This window comes from Phyllopteryx taeniolatus, chromosome 12 (assembly GCF_024500385.1).
Source record: "Phyllopteryx taeniolatus isolate TA_2022b chromosome 12, UOR_Ptae_1.2, whole genome shotgun sequence".
Lineage (NCBI taxonomy): Eukaryota > Metazoa > Chordata > Actinopteri > Syngnathiformes > Syngnathidae > Phyllopteryx > Phyllopteryx taeniolatus.
In genome coordinates, this window is record NC_084513.1 from 14,026,660 (window position 1) to 14,050,759 (window position 24,100).

The 24,100-nt window shown below is 43.7% G+C and overlaps 3 protein-coding genes across 14 annotated transcripts in view; 1 reads left to right on the forward strand and 2 right to left on the reverse strand.

The window, feature by feature from the left end:
* Positions 1 to 3,185, reverse strand: part of LOC133486330 (disintegrin and metalloproteinase domain-containing protein 23) — a 56,770-nt gene extending 53,585 nt beyond the window's left edge. For 9 of the 11 annotated variants that reach the window (XR_009790993.1, XR_009790995.1, XR_009790992.1 and 6 more), the window contains exon 1: positions 1,641 to 1,901. The gene's annotated coding sequence lies outside the window, so the exon portion shown is untranslated. Of the gene's footprint in view, positions 1 to 1,640; positions 1,902 to 2,451; positions 2,748 to 2,966 lie in introns of those variants that run through there. The other 2 variants (XM_061791277.1, XM_061791278.1) reach the window with 2 other exon arrangements.
* Positions 1,969 to 15,866, forward strand: ino80da (INO80 complex subunit Da). 2 transcript variants are annotated; one of them, XM_061791275.1, is made up of 10 exons: positions 1,969 to 2,199; positions 3,886 to 4,132; positions 4,431 to 5,158; positions 6,261 to 6,363; positions 6,451 to 6,675; positions 6,752 to 6,885; positions 7,829 to 7,962; positions 8,033 to 8,268; positions 8,338 to 8,495; positions 9,774 to 15,866. In XM_061791275.1, exons 2-10 carry the CDS (start codon positions 3,915 to 3,917, stop codon positions 10,754 to 10,756), a joined length of 2,919 nt encoding a protein of 972 aa, XP_061647259.1. In that variant the 5' UTR covers positions 1,969 to 2,199; positions 3,886 to 3,914; the 3' UTR covers positions 10,757 to 15,866. The 2 variants fall into 2 exon arrangements, with proteins under 2 accessions (XP_061647259.1, XP_061647260.1); XM_061791276.1 differs by lacking the exon at positions 1,969 to 2,199 and adding an exon at positions 2,663 to 2,756.
* A 3,273-nt stretch (positions 15,867 to 19,139) lies between these two features.
* Positions 19,140 to 24,100, reverse strand: part of stk24a (serine/threonine kinase 24a (STE20 homolog, yeast)) — a 20,818-nt gene continuing 15,857 nt past the window's right edge. The window contains exons 9-11 of the mRNA XM_061792797.1: positions 23,636 to 23,713; positions 23,403 to 23,539; positions 19,140 to 22,455 (exon numbers count right to left, since the gene is read on the reverse strand). Coding sequence (XP_061648781.1) covers positions 22,422 to 22,455; positions 23,403 to 23,539; positions 23,636 to 23,713 — 249 coding nt within the window. The 3' untranslated portion in view covers positions 19,140 to 22,421. The remainder of the gene's footprint in view (positions 22,456 to 23,402; positions 23,540 to 23,635; positions 23,714 to 24,100) is intronic.

Below are 24,100 nucleotides of genomic sequence, written 5' to 3' on the forward strand. Positions count from 1 at the left end.
CAACTACTTTAAGATGGCTAATGAGCTGTCCAAGGTCAGCTGTTCTCAACCTTCAAGCGTTTATAATGATGGAACCATTGTTAAAGGTCTATGTATTATACAATCAAGTTTGCCAAGTCAGCTGAACAAGGCTTTGCTCACTCAACCTAAAGTCTCGCCACAGCACAGGCTGGAATACTTCTTCCTGACAGGCAGACTGATAGAGCTCTGCTCAAGGACGTCAAGTGTGTTCACCTGTGCAAATCTGAAATTTGCTCTCATTGTTTACTCACAGATCCCATAAGAAGAGCCTCTGAGATGAAGGCCAGGTGTGTAAAAGCCACAAAGGAGGAAACTTTAGCTGTGAATGAGCTCTGTTCTGCTCTGCTCTGTTGAACTAATGTGCAACTAAGCAGATTAAGAAATTATAAAACATAAACCGACTAGCCACAACATTGTAATAATGTTAAATGTATCCAATACAAGAGCTGTAACAAATATTCTACCCTTACAAAGATAATAAGCATCAGTTTTGATAGGCACTGTAAATCATCACAGTACACTAGCTACCAATCAATTCTTCTATGCAGCTAAAAATCAAAATGAAATTAAATCAGTCTTTGAGAAAACAGATATAAATTGTGTTGAATTTTTTGTTGGAATGTTGATTAATAAATCACTTATTTTTTAACATGAAGCCTATATTTCATTTCATTTTACTCAGATATTTATATTCCATAATGATGTTTATTTTTTGTGACACCCTGGCTAATAAACATTAAGTGGCGGTGTCAATCAAAGCTTTTAAAATAAAACATTTTTTATACTTGTATTGACGCTTATAAATTGAGCAGATTTATATTGTAAGCCAAAGGTCACCAACATGTTTTCCATTCTAATTCCTTCATTTTTTTATGTTGTTATTATTATTTATTTTTTTTTAAAGAAGAAAAGCACCACATACCAGTGAGCTGCATCTAACTTTATATCACACTTGCTTTGGTGTAAATTTGACAATGACAATATTTATAAAAAATTAAAATTAAAAAAAAGGTACTGTAAAGGTCAGTAAAGTAGTACATGACCAAACTGTTCATGGTGACGATCAGTGATTGACCACCAATAAATTTGTTATTTCAGAAGTGTATATCAAACTGGGAGCCCTTCACATGGATTAGTGTTCCAGAAATAGCTCTCGGTTTCCAAACGTTTGGTGACCCCTGCTATAAGCATTGTAATTACTGTAATTAAGAGCAGACATTTTCTTGTTTGTTGCAGAGCAAAAATGCACTTTAAGACCTGTTTGCGTAGATTTGTTGGAAGTCTGACCAAAGATGAATATATATATATATATATATATATATATATATATATATATATATTGCACAGGTACATCTAACTTTGTATTTTGTCAACTTATAATATTCAGTACGTTTTATTACATTCTCTTCTATCCTGTAACATTTACACTATATATATATATATATATATATATATATATATATATAACGTATGTATGAAACCATTTTTAAGTGTTGAGCCTAGTTAATTATTGCAGAAACCCAATTCAATACTGCATTATTATTATTATTTTTAAGAAAAACTTGAAAATGTAGTGTGATGCTGAGGTGCAATGGTTGCAGGAGTTTGTGCTTTGGTACCTGACACGTAGTAACTGGTCCATCATCAGTGAACAGCGGGTGAGAGTGTGGCAGGCTGCAGCAGGGCACGTTACACACAGACAGACACTCACACCGAGATGAATTAGCTGCGTCTATGTGGATTTGTCACTCAAACAGCCCCGCGAGGACCTCTCGCCACATATGTGCTCTAAATGCAGAACAGGGCAACGACACTGTCACACTTTTTGTTGCACTTTCTACACTGTGGGCGCTCTTAACAAAGTTAAATTTCCAATATGGTTGGAGAGGTTGTTGTTGTCGAGCGGGTTGTTGTCATGTCCCCGCAGTGCCTGTAGTGGTGCTGTGAGGGAGTCTGCCGTGGATCTGACAAAATCCTTAGCAGCCTACCTACTGCTTAAAATTGGATCGAGCGTTTATTTTACATGCATCCGATAATCAAGTCACGCTGAGCTCGATGAAGATCACTAATGTTAATCTATCTCGGGACCTCGATGCACGGATAGCCTAGCGGGTCGTATTATACATTTCGGCCGTCTATCTGGATCGAATAGCGTACAACGGCCCGTACCAGTTCAAGGTAAGCGAGACCACGACCTCGATTTATGGCTACGCCGCTTCGCGCCGTCTTTAGCTGGGGAGGCGACTACCACTGGACGCCAGTGCCTGCCCAAGCTAACAGGCCACTTCCTTTCGTTTTATTTATCCTGATATTTGCTCATCGTTCTTCGTCAATAAAAACGCTACGAAGAGTTTAAAATATAAATACTTTTCAAAAGTTGCCTTTCGTCTCATTACGTAACGATATCGCCCACTATTAATAAATTTTTACCAGAGGCTCCCAGAGGAAAGGCCTTAGCTTCGCGTGAAGCCTATTCGTTTGGACGTGTTGGTAGTTAGTGTGTTATATACAATGCTATTAAATTATGTAGTTAGCATGTTTATTGCGTGTATGATCTATTCACGGTTAAGATGACAAATAACGTGTATACAGAGACCTTTAGTGGTGTTTCCGTTTCCTGGTTGGCTACCGCCTACTAAGTCGTGTTTTTAGCTTCCTTAGCTAGCTAGCTTAAGGAATATTTAGGTTTTTCATAGCAGCCGAGAGGTAAAAGAAATAACCACGGACCAAAATAGGTGAATGTGTTTGTGAATAACGACATAGGTAGCCATCAGGTCTAGTTAACGTACACTGTTGTGGCAAATAAAGTTTCCAAACTGCTCATCGGACTACATGCTAATATTGACAAGCTAGCTCCGTCCGACAGACATTTCTGTTTGTTATCGTTTGCAACCAACAAGCACGTTCTTATTAGTCGCCCCTATGGTATAACCGCATTTCATTACCTTTATTTAAAAAAAAAAAAAAAAATTGTATGCTACGTGCACGCTTCGGGTGTCGGAGGAACACTGGCGCTTGCAATAGCAAGTAGAACCTCTTAAAAGTCAATGATAGCGGCTGCTAAGGTAGATGGGTTGCGCTTACATGAAGTGACCTGTAGTTTACAGTTTGCTGTAACCCTACAATCTCATTTCTTGAAACTGCACATACGCCTTTTGGTGTGTGCGCGAATGTGTCCGTACAGGCGAATGTTGACGAACTTGAGTTCAAGTGACACTTGGATGATGACTTTTTCAAAACAATATTTCAAGTGTGTACTGACCGGGACACTAATCAGCGGATTAGGCTTTTGGAGGATTGTTTGTTCAAAGTATTTCCCCAGTTATAATGTATTCATTATACAAGCATGTGGTAACTAAACAATAATATGAATTTTGCCGTTTGAGCATATAGCTGATATCCAGCTAAAGCTCCATGTGCTAGTTCTCTCTTAGTCCTTACTTGTAAAACAATTCAGGACACTAGTAGAATAATAACTAGAATGACTGTGTCTTCCTAGTACCATTATTACTCTGCCAATGTTTTCCTAGTCATGTGCAGAAATATACAGTAGTGGAAAAAACATAAGCAAGACACAGTCGTTCTACTAGTGTGCTGAAGGACAAAGAGCGTACTTCTATGTTGTGGACGTTAAGATGGATATATAGGATATTGTATAAATGCTCAAACAGGTTTCGATAGGTATTGATGTATCGAAGCACTAAAATATATGCTATATATGTATATGCTTACTGTATAACTTTTTTATAGTTAACTGAATGAACAATCAATTGTCTTAGTTCTGAATGAGCACACTGGTTACGTGCGTATTTTGAATTGTTAATGACATCATTCTTGCTTTCCCCCCTAACTTTATCCCATCAGCTGATGTTGTCAAGGACAAGAGTCACGTGATGTATGAAGGCAAACACATACATTTCTCAGAGGTGGACAATAAGCCCTTGTGCTCGTACAGCCCGAAGCTTTGCAAGCAACGTAGACTCAATGGCTACGCTTTCTGCATCCGGCATGTTCTGGAAGACAAGACCGCCCCCTTCAAACAGTGCGAATATGTGGCCAAGTATAACAGCCAGCGGTGTACCAACCCCATCCCGAAGTCAGAGGATCGCAGGTGTGTAAATTCTAGTCCTCTGAAGCCATAATGTTGATCAAATATGCAGTGCAGCCTCCGTTCCTAGCGGTGGATACATTCCAGACCCACATGCTATAAGCCAAGAACTGCAATATAGAGAGAGATCATATAAAAAAACTTTTCAATCACTATAAACTGCTGATTTCTGCAATATATAGGGGATTTCAGCAATAGATAAGTAGAGATGATACATAAAAAACTTGTGACGCAGCAAGGCCGCGATAGGGGAAACGCTGTTCTACATGTGTACATAAAGGAATTGTAACTGTTGTTCCAGGTACTGCAACAGCCATCTGCAGGTTCTCGGCTTCATCCCTAAGAAGGAACGCAAGAAGAAACACGATGCTTTGGAGGAAATGCGTTCACGGGCTCACCTGGAGTCGGTGGCTCTGAACATAACGGTGCCCTCTTTACCTTTACCTTCCAACGGTCTAAACGAACTTCCGCCATCGCCACCCTGTACGCGTCTGCTAGCCCTTCCCGATGGGGAACTCCTGGATCCGTTTGCCTTCTACGAGGACGACACCGACGGAGAGGAGATGGGTCCCTCTCGTAAAAGCAACGCCATCAAGAAGAAATTGCAGAGTCGGCTGGTGCTGAACCAGAAAATCGGCCAGGACGCGGACCGTTTCCAGACACCTTCTGAGCACTTTAGTCCCTCCCCAGTCTCCCGCGTCCACCCCTCCTCGCCGCTCAACACGCACCCCACACGGCAGCAGTCAGGTTTTCTCCAGCCGCCTCCTCAGCAGGGTCTATTATGCAATCCAGCACCACCTCAGACGGTCAACTTCTTGCCTCCTGGGATACCAGTCAATGCAACACCCAGTCCTGCGCAGCCACCAGGGCCCTCGCTCAGCAGGAAAACACCTTTTGCTTCCAATCACATGGTGGTCATGCGACCCGCCTCCTACTCACCGTCAGCCCGCTGCCTGGCCAGGTTGCGGCATCTGGTACAGCTCTGTGCCAAGAGACACCGGGAATACGGAGACCTCTTTCCTTATTTAGGTGCTTCACTCTCATGTATTTAGTACCAAATGTTAAGATGCACTACTCACAAAAAGTTGGGGATATTTTGCTTTAGTGTAAAATTTCACAACAATCCTAAAATGTACAATAGAACTTAATTTGACCTTCAAACTTTTGAATGTACGTATAATGTTTAACCTTCGGCACTTTGCACAGTTTGCTGTTCTCTAACCAAGGAGCTGAATGACATAATTTACAACAGGCGTTATATCCATGCATGAACCAATAGATTTGTTGGTTCAATTAGAATTGGTATTAAAACAATTCTTGTGCTATGATCACATTTTGACATCATGAGAGCAAGATAACTCTTAACATGGTTCAACAGTACCTTGACATTGTAAGGCTGGAAACAGGATGTAATCAGAGGGAAGTAGCCACAGAGCTTAGAGTGTCACAGTTGCATCAGCAGGTTGAAACAGAGACTGATAGAGTTACAGAAAGGCGCAGTGGACATCCTTTTCATGGATCAAACACCTGTTGTGAAATTTGCCGTTCAGCTCCTTGGTAAAGTTGTGCAAAAAGTACTGAAACACTGAACAGCTGGAATTGTGCATTCAAAGGTTTTGAGAAGGTCAAATTAAGTTCAGCTGTGAAGGTTATATTACATTTAAGTTTATCCCCAAATATCACCCGAAAGCCGAATATCCCTCTTTGTAGGTAGTGTATTAAATTGACAAAAGGTTTATATTAATACATTTCTAACTGACCATGCAAATAAATATCAATTAACTAAAATAACATACTACAATAATTATTTTTTATTTTCCAATCTCCATTTACTCCACGCTGTATGGACTTTTTCTTTACACTCCACCATAAACTTCAGCTTTACAGATGCCATGTCGGCTCTGCAAGATGTGTGTGTTCCAATGATAGACGGCACATGGTTGTATAGTCAAGGAATGTTTTTTCTTGAGAAGAAACAAAAAAAAAGTGTATTTTTGAGGTGTGGTGTTGATTTATTCAATTGGACAATGCATCTGACAATGGGAGTACTGAGTATTTGAGGAAATAGTATTTAAAGATTCAAAGATTTTAGCAAGGAGCGACAGGCTTTTTCTAACAGATTTTCTTGCAGGACTGGACTGGTCGGAGGACAGTGCTGATAACGACGACGATGATGAAGAAGACGAAGCAGAGAGATTTATTCCTGGCCTCAGCACTTGGAGACCACAGAACGGGTCAGTTGCCTAATGTCAACACTTAACACACACATCCACCTGATTTCTCCGCTCACAGCGGTGACTGATTGTCTTGTCCTGAAATAGGTTGGAGGACGACACGGGTTCCCCGCGGAGAACGCGCCTGCTGAGGCTTTGCTCGTACCTGCAGCAGAAGTACAAGCACATGTGCAGGCAGGAGAGGGCGAGTATCCGCCAGAAGAGGTACCGCTACGCCTTCCGCAAAGCCTTGCTGCACGCCGCCAGTAAGAACCCAGACTGCGCCGGGCAGCTCATCCAGGAGTTACATGGTTCTTCTCAAAGCCCCTCAAGGTAGTCTCAAAAACTGCTTTTTAAGACTTATATGAGCATAGTTTTATACCAGTTAAATTGATTTTTGCTTGCTCAGTGCTGGATCGGAACATCACCACAGCGGGGCTCCTGCGACACCCCAGAACACAGACGCGGGGATGTGCATAGGCAGGACAAAAGACCAGGCCTGTGACAACAGAGCGCTGCCCTTCACGAAACACTGTTTTCAGCGTATCCTTTCAACATTTAGCACCTGATTTACCAAGACCCCAAAAAGCGTGTGCTCTAACAGACAGCGCACTCTTGGTGGGTGTGTTTTGTGGTTTAGGTAGCGGTGATGTTTTTTTCAGCATGGAAAATTTGGGAGAGCACAGCGAGCGTGATATTAAGTTTGAAGGGATGGAATTGGAAGTGTTAGTGGAAGATTGAAACAAACATTACTGAGTTGCTGAAAAGAAATTGGTCTGATAATTGTGGGGAAGCCTTCCAAGGGCATAAAAGCCATGTTTTGTTTGACAGTTTTGTTTAACTCATCCTGAGTGCATGGGAATTGGATCTGTGTAATACTCCCTTTGAAACCGCTCTGGGAGAGGCCAGCTACCTAGGCACAAGGAAATGCAGTGTTAAAAAGAGTTTTGTCAACGGTGAGATGGCATGACTCCTTCTTGTGACGGGTTTAGATCCCTTCGGAACCTCCAGAATTGGAATGCTGAAAACATATTGTTGTTTGTTTCTGTTTACACAAGCAGAAAAAAATCCGTTCTCCTTGTCGCCTCTAATTTTTTTCTACGCCACCCGCTCGCCACAAAAGACACAAAATCAGCCACCGCAATTGGTCTTAGGTTTGATGAATCCTTTTGCGTGTGCTATGTAAGATAGTTGCATCTACTCCTTCCAGTATAATGAATTGCGTGGCTATTTTGCCCATTTGGCAGCTGCAGCCCTGGGTGCGTCTAGTTTGTAAATAAGCTTCCACATCTGTTTGCATGCACAATCAATTTTGTGCCCGTTTTTGCGGCATCAAATCTTTATTAAATCAGCCCCAGTTGCTGGGATTTGGTTGCTCCCTCGGGTCAAAAATGCTGTTTCATCCAGTTGACATCGCATGTTGAAATATTCTCACCAAAAGTTGTCCATCCGGGACTTTTTTTTTTTTCTTAATTGTTCTCTGTAGACATTCTGTTGAATCGCTCCCAGCAGCTGTTTGCAAGCTGCACAGCCAAGTTTGCAGATGGTCAGCAGTGCTCCATTCCTGTGTTCGATATCACGCATCAGACGCCACTCTGTGAAGAGCATGCCAAAAAGATGGTGTGTTTGACGTTCAAGATCGTCTTCGGGGACGGGATCGTATTTAAGGTCTCCTGTACGTTCTACACAGGATAACTTCCTACGAGGGGACGGCAATCGGCGAGTGCAACACCACCACCACCACCACCAGCAACAGCACCAGCGTAAGCCGCGCAAAAAGACCAAACCACCGGCACTCACCAAAAAACACAAAAAGAAGAGGCGAGTGGCGCGGCGGCCTCAGAAACCTATTCCTCCTGCTATGCCTCAGGGGTACTTGGGAATGCCCTCTATGAGCCTCGCCATGTCCTCACAGGCCAGCATTAGGTCTGCTTGAACCCACAACATTGCACGATGAATTCACACAGGTTTGTAACATTGTCATCTTTTTGGTAGGAGCCCTTCGACTCCAGACCTGAGTACGGACGAACTTCCCGATGACATCACCAATGAAATGGAAGACATTCCAAACGACCTTGAGCTAAACCAGGAGGATTTTTCTGATGTTCTACCAAGACTACCTGACGATCTTCAGGATTTCGACTTGTTTGAAGGTGTCCTAACAAGTTCACGTTCAATTCTAAACTCACACATACTGACTTTTAACATCTTAACCAAGTTTTGACACATGACGAGGATGACCAACATGGCCTACCACACACATCACACTATTCCCCCCACCCCTGTCAACCAGGAGTAGTACCAAGACTGACCTCTGTGAGGCAGCAGGGTGTCACTGGGCATCCAGAGGGCTGGAAAATACAAAGAAGAATGAGTAGTACTGTAGTAGCTACAAAGTAAAGAAAGGTAGAGTAACTGTCATCTTACCTGGTAACACTGCAATGTAGTTACCAGATAATCATCATATCATTTATATTGTGGTGATTGACTTGTGTGACACGTTACAACATACGTGACCATGAGGCACTTTCTACCAACAAGTTAACTTTAGCTCCTCCTCCAAATACAGAGCTCTTCGAACGATGTCATACTTCCTTGACAATGATAACCTCTCACTTCAGCGTCATTAGAAAAATCCTTGAAGACCCTTAAATGTCTCTGCAAGCGCAAATTCCTCATACAAACGGCAATGATTTACAAGTCTTGATGTCAATAGAAAAGGCAGCGTTGCCGCCCCTCCAGAAATGTCACCATGTGCAGCCTCACATATTGCACAGCTGAAAACGCCAGTTTGCACCAACAAGTAAGTTTAAATTCAGAACTCTAGGCCCTGCGTTTTTTAACACAGGCACTGAACACAGTTCAAGTTTACTTATACACTCATGGAAAAAAATTATGAGACCGCCCTTGTTTCTTCAATTTCTTGTTCATTTTCATGCTTGGTACCACTAAAGGTATATTACCTTGACAAAAATGCACTTCATTCCATAATACATTATATTGTATTTGACATGCTTAACCGTAATGGTATTCCCAGTGATTTTGGTTATTATCAAGAAAACCATGGAAAAGGACTAGATAGCAACTCTTAATTTAAAAATGGTTTTTAAACGGTCATCATCATCATCATCATATTTGTCCAAATAAATGTACCTTTAGTTGTACCAGGCATTAAAATGAACAAGAAACTGAAGAAACAAGGGTGGTCTAATAAATGTTTTCATGTCTGCAGAGCCCTGAATTACAAAAGCGTTTCAAAGCACTTCACAATCCCACAGTTTCAAAGATCCAATATGTGCCCTGGTTTAAACCCACATTTGGGCAAGGAAAACCTCCCACTTGGTGCCATGGGGTGACACTGCTGAAGCGTACACATTTTACTGTTCCAAAGGTACTGTATTCGGAAGGTTCAAGTTTGGTTGTGTGTGCAGGCAAGAACGGGGAGTTGCTGCCCACCACAGAAGAGGCCGAGGAGCTGGTGCGCGCCCTGCAGGCCATGGGGTCCTACCCGGACTCCCTGGTTTGTCTGACCTCCATAGGAGACCTCACCCCGTCAGAAGGAGTGGACCACCGAGCTATGACCGTCTTTCCCGGTGCGGTCCAGCCGGGGGTCATTGGGGACATCCTCCACAGTCGCCTCCCGACAGAGAACTTTCCTAGCCTGGAGTTGGAGGACAATATATTGCAGTCCACCGCGGGCCACTTCCCCCCCTCGCCACCATCTCAGCCCACGGACCTTCCCCAAACGTCATCCGCAGCTTCGGTAGCCCCCGCGACCAGCTCCCTGCTCACTCAGGCCTCCGAGCGGACGTTCGCCCGCACGCGGACGCCTCACATCCTGGCCAAGTCGGACGCGGCGACATCATCCCCCCAAGGCAGCCACTACAGCAGCGAGCACGTGGCGTCCCCGTACAGCGACCAAATACCCTCGCCCCATGCTAGCCCATTCCAGACAGACGCCCCCCTCCTGCTGGAACCGCCGCGCTCGTCATGGAACAATCTACCCCTGCCCCTCGCCGACCCGGCGCAGTTCGGGAATCTCATGGCATCGGAAAGTCATCTCATATCAACGTCGCTGTCCACCCCCCCGGCCGGCACCCACTCCGTCAACTCTGTGACGCTGCAGCCTCTGGCCGCGCTCTCGGCCCTGCCTCAGAGCGGCCTGACGGGCTTGACCGCACCCCCGGCGCCCCCCTCCTCGTCCTCGCACGATCCCCTGACCTCCTTGCAGCCCAAGCAGCAGCTCCCGCAGTTCAGCGCGGTCTTCGGTCACCAGTTGGCCTCGCACAGCGGCATCCCCAACGACCTGCAGCCCAGCCACAGCTCCACGGCGCCACCCAGCGGCTTCTCCATAGTTAGTGCCACCACTGCAAGTGCCAACAGCGCCTCCACCTCTTTCACACAGAGTAAATGAGCGCAGGTGACTACGGCAAGCCGTCTGAGCATTTGTTCTATATCCTTGATATCTGGCTTGAGGTATTATTAAATAATTAAATAAATATTCATGATTCATCACACCAATTAGTGCCCCGAACTACTAGTGAACAACTAGTGCAGAGTTTTGCCTGACTTGTGACATGATGTCAAGGACATCCATCTCAAGGTCATGCTAGTATGCCAAACGTGGCACCAGATGGGGAAAAATAAACATTACTAGTAAGACAGTTGTTCTACTTGTGCGTCTTAATTCTAGTAGTGCGCTGAATTTCTTACTAGTGAGGACAAATAGTTTACTAGTACGTGGATCTTATGAAGCATATCGAAGAATTGCTCAAACAGCTTTCCATAGGCAACGCCACACCTTGAACCTTCTCGACTCAGTGAGGTAATGGTGCACACATTTGATCAGAAATTTGCCAAACGAGTCATCACAGATGTTCACAGTCCAGTACCTTGACTTACAAGCGCACCAACTTAACAGTTTGCCGAGATTTCTTTTGTTTTGTTTTTGCTTTGTGTTGCAAGCCAAAATTTGAGGTTCCGAACGAGCTTCAGATACACCGCGACACCCATTCAGCATCCTGCGTCTCACTCACAATTTGAGAAACACACGGCAAGCAGTTTCCGCATTGATTTGATATCCAGCTTAAGGTCTATGTATTAGTACGCTCTTTGTCCTCACTAGTAGAATGACTGTCTTACTAAAAACGTTTATTTCCATTACTAGTGACACTTTGGGCCGACTAGTGAACTTAAGCCGATATCGAGGATATCCTGGAAACTGCTGGAAAGCTGTTTGAGCATTTATGCGATATCCTAGCCACCCAATTTAAGGTCTATGTACTAGCACGTTCTTGGCCCTCGCAGGTAAGACAATTCAGCGCACTAGTTGATCGACTGTGTCTTCCTAGTAACGTCTCTTTCCACTACAACCTCCTATATGGACAGCTGATTTGTTCACAGTGCACTAGTTTTCATTCAAAATTCAACGCGCTAGTAGGATATCGGACAAATGCTCGAACGACTTGCCATAAAGCCGTTTGAGCATTTACTCCTTGATAGCCATCTTTAGGTGGGACTAGTAGTGGAAACACATTACTAGTAAGACAGAGTCATTCTACTAGTGCGGCCTAGTTGTTCTATTAGTTCTCTGATTTGTCTGATGAGAGAGGAGCTAAAACGTTCTAGTACTAGCCACGGAAGAAATTCAACTTGTAAGTCAGGGTGCCACTGTTTGTGGGATTTGGTCCATTTATTCGAGGTTACAGTCACAGATAAAAAGTGAAGGTGGCTAGTGAATAGATGACACAATATTGTGTCCCAGTGCACGCAACTGACCGTCGCTGAATCCCCCAAATCGTTTTCCCGTTTCATTCCTGAACAACAATGTCCCCCCTTTTGCTCAGATGGCCGTCACATCTTTTTAATTTTCCACCTGTTTCATACAATTGCTTGTTTAAAAGAGAAAAAAAAAAACACGTTCGTGACTTATATAGACACGGTCCTGAATTCACCCAAATACTTTTAAAGCTGTTTTTATATCGTGTGTATGCTGTACATGTGCTCATTTATTAGTTTGCGTGGATTTCTCGTTTAAATCTCTGACCTCACTGTTGGTCGTGCGACCCAGTACACAAAAGGTTACTAAATACTAAAGCAATAAACACATTGACGTCAATGTTGCATCGCACTGCAGGATGATATTCTGGTGGTTCCATGTAGCTTCACCTGGTGAGTCCAGCGTGATGACGGTCGCGGCGTTATCCAGGGATGCCGTCGTCTACTTTCCAAGGTGCTGCCTGCTCCCGATGCTCTCCTTTTAAGTCTTATTCAATTTTCAGGGGTGTCCAGACTTCGGTCTCGGGTCCATTTTTCTAGCCCCCTACCACATATATTGAAAACTACAGACCCTTTCCAAAACATTTGAATATAATGGAAAAGTTTGTTTCTTTCCATAATTCCATTCAAAAAGTTAAACTTTCATAGATTATAGATTGAGGGCCCACAATTTAAACAATTTCAAGTATTTATTTGTTTATTCTTTTACATAATTTGGCCTTCCAGCTCATAAAACCCACAAATCAGAAATTCTAAAAATTTGAATACTGAAGAAATCAGACCAAATTTTGCAGGCCATAAATGTTTGCAACTGAGTATCACTAATCACACTAATCATCTACTAAACTCAGAGCACCTGCACAGGTTTCCCCAGGTGTCATTAAATTGCTTCAGTTTGGTTCAATTGTCTCAGTTGGCTTCAATATGGGGACTACTGCAGACTTGACAACTGGCCAGAAGACCATCATTGATACACTCCATAGGATGGGTAAGCCACAAAAGTTCATAGCTAAGGCTGGCTGTTCACAGAGTGCTGTGTCCAAGCATATCAATGGAAAGTCTAGTGGCAGGAGAACATGCACCAGCAAAAGAGATTACCGTGGGCTTCAGCGGATTATCAAACAGAGATGATTCAAGAATCTAGCAAAGATCCAAAAAGAGTGGAATGAGGCGGGAGTCACAGCTTCAAAAACCACCACATGCAAATGCATCCGGGAGATGGTCTACAACTGTCGGGTTCCTCGGATCAAGCCACTTCTGAGCCTGAGCCGATGTAGGAAGCGTCTCAACTGTGCCAAGGTGAAGAACGACTGGACTGTTGGCCAGTGGTCCAAGGTCCTCTTTTCCAATGAAAGTAAAGCGTGCCTTTCATTCGGGAATCAAGGTCCAAGGGTTTGGAGGAAGACTGGTGAAGAACAGAACCCAAACTGCTTGAGGTACAGTGTGAAATATCCACCGTCAGTCATGATTTGGGGTGCAATGTCCAGTGCAGGTGTTGGCAAACTCTGCTTTCTTAAATCCAAGGTCACCACAACAGTCTACCAGAATGTTTTAGAGGACTTGATGATTCCTTCTGCTGAGGATCTGTATGGAGATGCATATTTCATCTTCCAGCAGGACCTGGCCCCTGCCCATACCGCCAGAAGCACCAAAACATTGTTCGATACCCACGCCATCACAGTGCTCGACTGGCCATCTCAACCCCATTGAAAATCTATGGGGTATTATCAAGAGGAAAATGAGGGGCACCAGACCCACAAACAAAGAAGAACTGACAGCAAGCATCAAGGAAATCTGGACTTCCGAGCAATGGCACAGGCTGATTGCCTCAATGCCACGGCGCATCGAGGCAGTGATTAAACCAAAGGAATTCCCAACCAGATATTGAAGATTAACAAATTGTTTTGAAAGTACCATATTTTGATAGATTTAATGCGACTGAAATAAATGGCAATTTCTTCACAGAATTCAAATTTTCTGAATTCCTGATTTCGTGGGTTTTATGAGCTGGAAGCCCAAATTATGTAAAAATAAACAAATACTTGAAATTGTTTAAATTGTGGGCCCTGAATCTCCAATTTATGGAAGTTTAACTTTTTGAATGCAATCATGGAAATAAACATAAAAATAAAAGTATGAAGAAAAAGTGGGGGCGGGGGATGCGACGCCCCTACTATGATTGCTACTACTATTACGAATAATTTGGTTTTATATAGAGATTTTCTGCGGCACAGAGGGCAAGTGGTTAGCACAGCTTACTCACAGTTCGGAGGTCAGGGGTAGGGGTTCGAATCCAGGCTCTGGCTTGTACTTGTGTGGGTTTTCTCCAGGTACTCTGACTTCCTCCTACATTCTGAAAAACATCCATGTTAGGCTCATTGAAGATGATGGTGGGGGGGGGGGGGGGGGGAACTGACTGACTGACTCTATATAAACTAAACAATTGCTTGATGCATATGCTTTTAGTGTAAGTTGGAAGTATTTCAAAGTGGCCCTCGGAGGAAAAGTTTGGACACCCCTGCGTTAAACGTACATTTTCATTGAAACTCCCCATTTGCCCCTCACCAGGCAGGTGTATCACAATGCTATTTGTTGGCGTATTACGCATTTATGATGGCTCAGTCAGTTTTTATGCTTTTTTTTTTTTTACCTCCTTCTTCCCGGGTTAATTTGGATTTTAAATGAAAGAAAATGACAGCAGGGCAACTCTGGCCTTGGATGCATACATGAGATTGTGTATTGGGTGTATAGCGTAACGGTCTCTATCCTGGGGTTTGTCGGTGAATTATTGAGAAGCAAATGGGCAGAGTAGTCACTTGCGATGTGTTCAGTGGAACGTGTAAAGTGAAGAACAAGTCTCATGTTTTTAAAATGGTGATCAAGCGGGTTGTAAAGCTCTGCGGGCCATTGGATGGATCGGTGTCTGTTTGCTGTGTATGTTGTCATGTTAGTAGTTCAACTGTTCAGCGAAAGAATATTTTGTTAATATTAACCCCCCACCCCACAGAGATTGCAGATGTTAAGTGCATTTGAAGAGGTATCAAAACATAGGAATAAATGCACCTACCATCTATTTAGTGAATGGACATGTTGTAGTTCAAGATGGATTTGCGATTTAAGCCTGCCCTGTTAGTCACTGCATGTCTCTTCTGACCTTTTTGATTTATTTATTCCCATTTTCGCTTGCTTGTTACCAACTCTCACCCCATCACCAGTTTCCAGCTGTGAGAAGGCCCAGTTTCCAAAGAGAACACACATCATTGTAGCTCCACCACAAAAGCCTGCAGTGACACTAGGTGGAAAATATATCTATATATTATATTTGGATTGTTTCTTTGCGAGCAAAACAAGGTAATACTGCTGTATCCACATTTAGCATGAGTAGTCGCTGCACCCCGCTCTCCTGACTTCATGGAGAACAAAATGAACAGGGCGCGTAGGCACGTGTAACTGCTTGTATTGAGAGATGGCTGACAAATTCCATATTCATTGAATGTACTGTGTTATGGTTTTGAAAGCTAGGAGGAGCTCAAATCTAGTCACCTTTTGTTATCAGTCCTTTATTTGTCTAAGGTATTTTTTGTATACAAAAGGTTTACATTTTTATGTCTATTTTTCTTGTGTACAAGTTATGTAATATGTGTACAAACACTGTGTGTAATATCTGTATATAGTGTGACATATTTGATCTTTTGTTTTTGGATGTATAAATAAAACTTGCTGTGAGGTATTTGCTGACACAAAGACATGCTGTTGTTTTAGTTTTTAAATACTGTACTGTCCAGATCCAGATCTGGCCCACCACATCATTTTATGTGGCCCGCTCAAGCAAATCATGGAGTCGACTTCATATTTCATGCTAAAATTTGAAACCATAAATGCAAATTCTCTTCACTTTTAATACCACTGCGATATTGTAAGCATTTCTTTTTGAATAGTTTATACCACATGCAACAAAAATAGCAATGCAACACTTTTTTTTCACGAGCTGAACTCAATGAGCCAAGACTTTTTTTGTATGTACACAACAGGCCTATTTCTCTCAAATATTGTACACAAATCTGTCTGTGTTTAGTGAGCACTTGTTTGCCGAGATAATCCAGCCACCTCACAGGTTTCCCACTTCATACAATAACACATTTTAGTGTCCTATTGTGCGCAGCCAAAAGCATACCTGTGCAATAAATGAGGAAAATGGCTGTCACACCAGACACTGACTGGGTTTATGACCAAACAGTACAGTAAATCTGCACATTTTAGAGTGGCCTTTTATTGTGGCCAGCCTACGGCAAACCTGTGCAATCATTCATCCATTTTCCTCCGCTTATCCGAGGTCGGGTCGCGGGGGCAGCAGCTTAACCAGGGAAGCCCAGACTTCCCTCTGCCCAGCCACTTGGTCCAGCTCTTCCGGGGGGATCCGGAGGTGTTCTCAGGCCAGCCGAGAGACGTAGTCTCTCCAGCGTGTCCTGGGTCTTCCTCGGGGCCTCCTTCCAGAGGGACGTGCCCAGGACACCTCAACAGGTAGGTGTCTGGGGGGCATCCTAACCCGAGGCCTGAGCCACCTCATCTGGCTCCTCTGGCAGCGGCTCTACTCTGAGCCCCTCCCTGATGACCAAGCTTCTCACCATATCTGACCCTGGACACCCTGTGGAGGAAACTCATTTCGACCACTTGTATCTGCAATCTTGTTCTTTCGGTCACAACCCACAGCTCGTGACCATAGGTGAGGGTAGGAACGTATATCGACCGGTAAATTGAGAGCTTTGCCTTTTCAGCTCAGCTCCTTTTTCACCACGACAGACCGATAGAGTCCACATGACTGCAGACGCTGCACCGATGCGCCTATTGATCTCCTGCTCCATTCTTCCCCCAAGGTACTTGAACTCCTCCACGTGGGGCAGGATCTCCTCTCTGATCTGGAGAGGGCACTCCACCCTTTTCTGACTGAGGACCGAGGTCTCAGATTTGGAGGTGCTGATCTTCATCCCAGCCGCTTCACACACAGCTGTGAATCATTCCACCGAGAGTTGGAGATCACGGCTTGATGAAGCCATCAGAACCACATCATCTTCAAAAAGCAGTGAGGTGGTACTGATGTCACCAAACCGGAACCCCTCAACACCCCGGCTGCGCCTAGAAATTCTGTCCATAAAGGTAATGAACAGAATCGGTAACAAAGGGCAGTGTTGGCGGAGTCCAACTCTCACTGGACAAGAATCTGACTCACTGCCGGCAATGCGGACCAAACTTTGACACCGGTCGTACAGGAACCAAACAGCCCGTATCAGGGAGTCCGGTACCCCACACTCCCGGAGCACCCCCCCCACAGGAATCCCCGAGGGACACGGTCGAACGCCTTCTCCAAGTCCACAAAACACATGTAGACCTGTTGGGCGAACTCCCATGCACTCTCGAGGACCCTGCTGACTGTGTAGAGAGCTGGTCCACTGTTCTAGGGCTTCTTCTTAAAAAGGGGGACCACTAGCCCGCTCTGCCAATCCAGAGTCACTGTCCCCGATGTCCACGAGATGTTGCAGAGGCATGTTAACCAGGACAGACCCACAACATCTAGACCCGTTAGATACTCAAAGCGGATCTCTCTGCTTTTTCACCACGGGGACCTCAGCCCCAGAGATAGAACCCACCTCAGAGTCCCCAGACTCTGCTTCCTCATGGAAAGGGCATGTCGGTGGAATTGAGGAGGTCTTCGAAGTATTCGGCCCACCGAGTTGAGGTTAGCAGTGCACCGTCCCCACTATACACAGTGTTTTCGGTGGACTGCTTCCTCTTCTTGAGATGCCGGATGGTGGACCAGAATTTCCTCGAAGCTGTCCGGAAGTCGTTTTCCGTGGCCTCACCGAATTCCTCCCACGCCGTGTTTTTGCCACAGCGACCTCCAAACCTCCGTTTCGCTTGGCCCCATAGGACTCCTTCTTCACCTTGACGCCATCCCTTCCCGCACCAACAGGTTCGGGGATTTCCGCCATGACGAACACAGACAACCTTACGGCCACAGTTCCAGTCGGCCGCCTTAACAATGGTGGCACGGAACAGGGAGTCTGGGACATGGGCGAAGTTCTGTCAGTGGTGGGGGTTGAAGTTCCTTCTGACTGGGGACTCTGCCAGACGTTCCCAACAAACCCTCACAATATGTTTCAGTCTGCCAGGTCGGACCGGAATCTTCCTCCACCATCGGAGCCAACTCACCACCAGGTGGTGATCGGTTGACAGCTCCGCCCCTCTTCACCTGAGTGTCCAAGACATGCGGCCGCAAGTCCGATTACACAACCACAAAGTCGATCATCGAACTTATCGGCCTAGAATGTCCTGGTGCTAAGTGCACATGTGGACACCTTTACCATGATGAGCACAGAAGTCCAATAACAGAAAAACGTTCGGGTTCTGGTCGGGGGGCCATTCCTCCCAAACACGCCCTTCCAGGTCTCACTGTCATTGCCCATGTGAGCATTGAAGTCCTCCAGCAGAACGAGGGAGTTCCCAGCAGGAGCGCTCTTCAACACCTCTTCCAAGGACTCCAAGAAGGGGTGGGTACTCTGAACTGCTGTTTAGTGCATAGGCACAAACAAGTCAGGACCCGTCCTGAGTATTTATTTCCTTCCTTCCTATTTCAAAACTAGTTACCAATTTGTTATAATGAGGTGGTTATACATTTGTATGGTTTCCAGTCATAACACCATAGCTACATGGCCTACGACAAATGAGTTAAAGACCCTTTTTTAACATATTATCCAAGAGTTTTTTTGTCTCTCCAGCTTTTACAAAGATAATGTTCAGTTTTGAGTTATTATTGCAGATTGCACTGTAGTGAAAGTTGTTTCTAATATTTTGGTTACCTATGGCAAAACTGAACTGTAAAAAGCAGACGCTCAAACTGCACTTTTATTGATTTATACTAACCTTTATCAAGTTAACGTTTGAACAAGGAGAGGGAAAATCCCAATCCAAGGTAATTTTAAATGAAGTCGTGGTTTCAATAAATGCCAGGCACTAATACAAAGATCTGTGCTAGATTTTTATTTCTGTCATAATCATTTGACAACGTCCAATAAACCCAACAGCACTGTCTCAAATGAACAAACATGTCTATTGGAGTCATCACATAAAATGTACATTTGCTTTCCAGTGTTTACCGATTCTTTAGGGACACATCACCAAACTTTACTAGCGCTATTAAATAATACTGCTCCCCTCTGGGTTATAAAAATAGTTCGAAAGAATATAGTTGCGCTAAGACAATCCTGGCCATCACACTGTGCTTTATTGCCATAACACACGAAATGGGAAGCGAAATGACAATAGAAGCAGTGTAAGCACGAAAGAACATCAAGTACCACATTTTAGCAACCAAATAAAAATCAGACAAAGTGCAACACAAAAAAATATGCAATTAAAATGAGCATTTTGAGCATGTAAAAGGTGCAAATCATAATTGAATTTGTTGAAATGAGTTCTCACGTGGCACATTTCACTCTGGAGCACGAACATAAAACGTGAAACATAAGCACACACCAGCCAGCCAGTCAGCCAACTGTAAATATTTGATTTTGAGGACTTAATTGTTCATTAACACTGTGACAAAAAAACACAAAAAAAGTTCCTATTTTAGTCAGAGCGTCCAGCAATGCATCTGCAGCGGAATTTCGATTTGAGCATTTTAAAGCTGATCCTATACTTTCCCCCCACCATCACGTCACATCACCTAAGGCTGATTCAAGTCAAGTCAGCAATCAGCACGGAAGGCATCCTGCTTCACGTGTGCTAAAACGCATACGTGAAGAGTCCGACCGCCGGACTTCATACTGCTGTACTGTCACACCGACTCAACCATTGCTCAATTACAGCTCTATAATCCGGGGGGGGCGGGGGGGGGGTCCAATCTTTTAGAATTTTTTTTTTTTTTTTAAGAATACAAGGGCCACTTTTAAATCATTATTAAACAGGCTAAAACCATTCAAGCTATTATCTAATGTTTATATGTTGTATTTATTTTGGGAAAAACTCCTGTGTCACAGCAAGAAGGCAACTAGTTAAGAGGATTGTTCTGGATTTTGACGTGGATTACGACCCTTTATGACACAAAACTAGATCCGCCCGTATACTGAGCACATCTGCACATTCAGAATATAAGAGAGCAATCTGTGGTCAGCCAATCATTAAAGTGGTGTTTACTTGAAGATTATTAATGTGCTATGTTCACAAATTGGAACTGTAATGCAGCAGAAAGGGGGGTGGGGGGGGGGGAGGCATTTTTGCTTCTAAAACTGAATTAAAGAGAAATTGTGTCACTACTTTAGTCGTAAGAGTCTTTGTGTCTTGAGAAAAGTTCTTTTTAAAACCAATTTACTAGTAGCAGTCTGCCTAGTAGTGGATGACATTTTTAATGCTGCCTTTTTTTTTTTTTAATGTCGCAGTCAGTCTTTAGCTGCTAAATAATGACCCCTGGGCCGTTGTCTGGACACCCATCGTGCTAATCTCCTATTTACTGTACACGTCATCTGCATCCTTACAAGTCACTGTACCCCCTTAGCTTTTCCATTGTCCCACATATACTGTCTCATTCTTTGTGTGTTTTGTACGGCTACCAAAAAGTTAAAAGGCATTTCTTGAACTCCAAGTGCAATCAGAGGAAGACTGTGTGACGATTCGCAAAGTGGACGAGCACACTGCAATCCGAAGCCAATCAACGGGGAAAAGAATTAAAGTCAGTCACGCAGCAAAGGCAGGAAAACAACTTGAAGAAATAAAGGAATGTATGAAAAAAGTGGGCGTATTGCATCACGCCCATACAAACGGCCATTCCTTGTACAAGATCCAGACATTTCGAAACATCCTCTGGTCCTCCAGCAAAAGTCAGCACAGCCAAAGTACTCAAGTGGAGGAATAGCAAATCCATTGGCACTTCTTTCAGACAGTCTAAGGCAGGGAGGGAGTCCCACTTTTTTCCAGCTCAGCACCAAGATGACAAATTTGCCTACTCCCATGAACCTCAACATACTCAAATACAGGTGCATCTCAATACATTTGAATATCGTAGAAAATGTATTTTGGTAGTTAAATTCAAAAAGTGACATTCATATAGATTCACTTCACACAGAGTGAAATACAGTGGACCCATGCTATTCTCGGGGGATTGGAACCGGGCCGGACCGCAAATAGCGAAAATCAGCGGATAATTGATGCCCATTATAATTGTATTGAGAAAAAATAAAATAAATCGTATGTAAACCAGCAATACGCGTTTTCGTTGTTGGTTCCCCCCCAAAAAGGGAGGGGGGGGGGGAAATGGGGGTGGGGTGAAACAATTACTGAAAAAAATTGTGCCGCACAACAAGTATGTGGGGGGGGGGGTCCACTGTATTTCATTCAATGAGTGTGACTTTTTGAATTGAACTAAATGAACTTTTCTACAAGATTCCAATTTATTGAAATATGTTAATCACATACTGTACACGAACTACTGACAAAAACACACAGGACAGCAATGTACTCAAACACACAGAATCCCAAAGCCCTTTGTCAACATGTGGCTGACAATCAACTTAAAAATAAAAAGATAAACAGCATTTTAATACTGACCCCCCCCCACCCCCCAAAAAAAAGACCTGCAACGCATTTTGGGAAAGCTTGCTGTGTGGGAATGATCCAGAAAGGATGTTTCATAACACCTGACATGAAATGATGGGGTTTGAATGTACGAACACCGAAGCCGTGAGTACAAGGCTTCACTGACGTTGACAAATCGAAGACTGATATACTGTCAGAAGGCAATCTCATGTATGGCCCTTCTACTCTGTAAATATTTACCTCACAACCAATATTATCTACAGTCTGCGTTTGGCCATTTGTACAACCACATTATTATTAGAATTATTACCATTATTATCATTTTGTTCTCGTATCTGTAGAAATGTGCTTATTTACAAGTTTGTACAACCATCCTATAGAGCTCATTTGACCTCCCAGAGGACCTTAAAAGCAGGATACCTGAGTTTTCAAAAGAACACTTCACCCACACCTACACCCAAACACACACACACACACACACACACACACACACACACACACACACACACACACACACACCTCCAAATTAAGAGCTCAAGAGAGATGGATGGCTTAAGTCCACTCTCCTCCAACCGGACACACTCCCCTGCTCATAGTAGGGCCCTCTAGTGGTGGTCGTGTGCACTAGGAGGCTAATGAGTGATGGTGAGCAGATCCTTAAGGTTTGCATGCCTTCATCCATACGTCCACACCAAAGTGCGCAGTTGTGCTTCTTCTCAATGATTGGCAGCAGTCTGAGGCACAGAAAACCTTACATGGAGCACAAAACAGGAGACATTAAATCACAATATGAACAGTTAAAAATAATAATATATACATGCACACACGCGTATATAGATGCTTCTTACATTTGAAATTCTTAACTTATACAAAGCATCTCAAAGTTCTTGAGACCCTTCAATGGTCACGCATTTCAATTCAAAGATCCCAAAATAGAATTACAGTGCTACCTTGACCTACAAATGACCTGAGAAAAAAACACACCAAACAAAACCAACCTTTGGCCACGGTACAGCGAGGGATCCCGGTTAAAGTAAGCCATTTTAAACAAAAAAGAAAAACTTTTCCAGTGGGAGAAGTGGCAGTCAAAACGGGCCAGTTCAATATCTCTTTCCGGTTCAAGAGATAGTTTGCAAAAATCAATCTGGATTTTTGATTTGTTGGACTATGAAGTCTTTATTTCGGAATAGTGCAAGGAGGAGTAATGGTGGTTTGTCTATTTGTGCCTTGTGATTGACTAGCGACCAGCATAGGGTGTAAGCCGGCTGGGACAGGCTCCAGCACACCCGGAACCCAAATGAGGACAAGTGCTATAGAAAATGGATGGATGGATGGATGGATGGATACACACCACTGACAAAATGTTAGAGATATTGGGCTTTCGGGTGTCTTTCTACTGTGTGTCTCTCAGACAGACGGTCGCCCCACAAAGCCTGGGTTCTGTTTGAGGTTTCTTCCTTAGAGGGAGTTTTTCCTTTCCTCCGTCACCAAGACCCTGCTCACATGGGGTTCAGGTGGTTTTCTTATATAGATACGCATCTAGTACGAGGAGTGTGGTTCTTGACCTACTGCTGTTGACTTGAGTAAAGTGCCTTGAGCAAACTTCAGTTGTGACTAGGCGCTATACTGTACAAGTACAATTGACTCGCCTTGGATGTACAATGTTTGAGCATCCCAGCACGGCGTGTGTCCGTTACCTCTGAAGTCTCTGCAGTAGTTCAGCCACCAGTGAGTCACACACGCCCGGATGCATGTCTTCAGCCAGTAAAATGGCCTCCTGCAGCGCCTCTGCAGCCTCGGGCTTCCCATTGCTGATCTCTCCCTTGGCTTTCAACTGCAGTCACATCAGCAGATTAGTTCAGCTGAGGCACTAGCACTAGTCTTTACGTTTTTGTTTCAAATTGCTCAGGCAGTAATTGTTGTTAATTACCTCAGAAAACAACGGAGAGAAGATGGATGATAAACTCTGCGACAAAGGCCTCTTTAGACTCTCTTGCTCCTGTAAATTCTAAAAATCATCTTCTCGTGAGACCTCCGCCCTTTCATTGATATGCTGAAAGTTGGAAACTTTCCATGGGAATTACCAGGAAGGATTTATGGGAATAAATTAGAAATAATAAAAAAAAACTTGACGGTTAATTAGGAACTTAAATATAGTTGGAGAAAATATATTTTATCCTAATGATGACTAAAATAACTAAATTCTAACTAAGTTTTTCAAGTTACAAGCCCTTGCTTGGTCGATTTTTTTCTTAGTGATGCGAGCCGAAATTTGAGTTATGTGTAGAAAAAAAAGGGAGCAATTAATGTGCTGTAATGCCCTCGCATGTGGGCAAGGGGGGCTAACCATTTTGCATGGATGTCTGCTTATGACAAAACAAAATATGAACCCCTG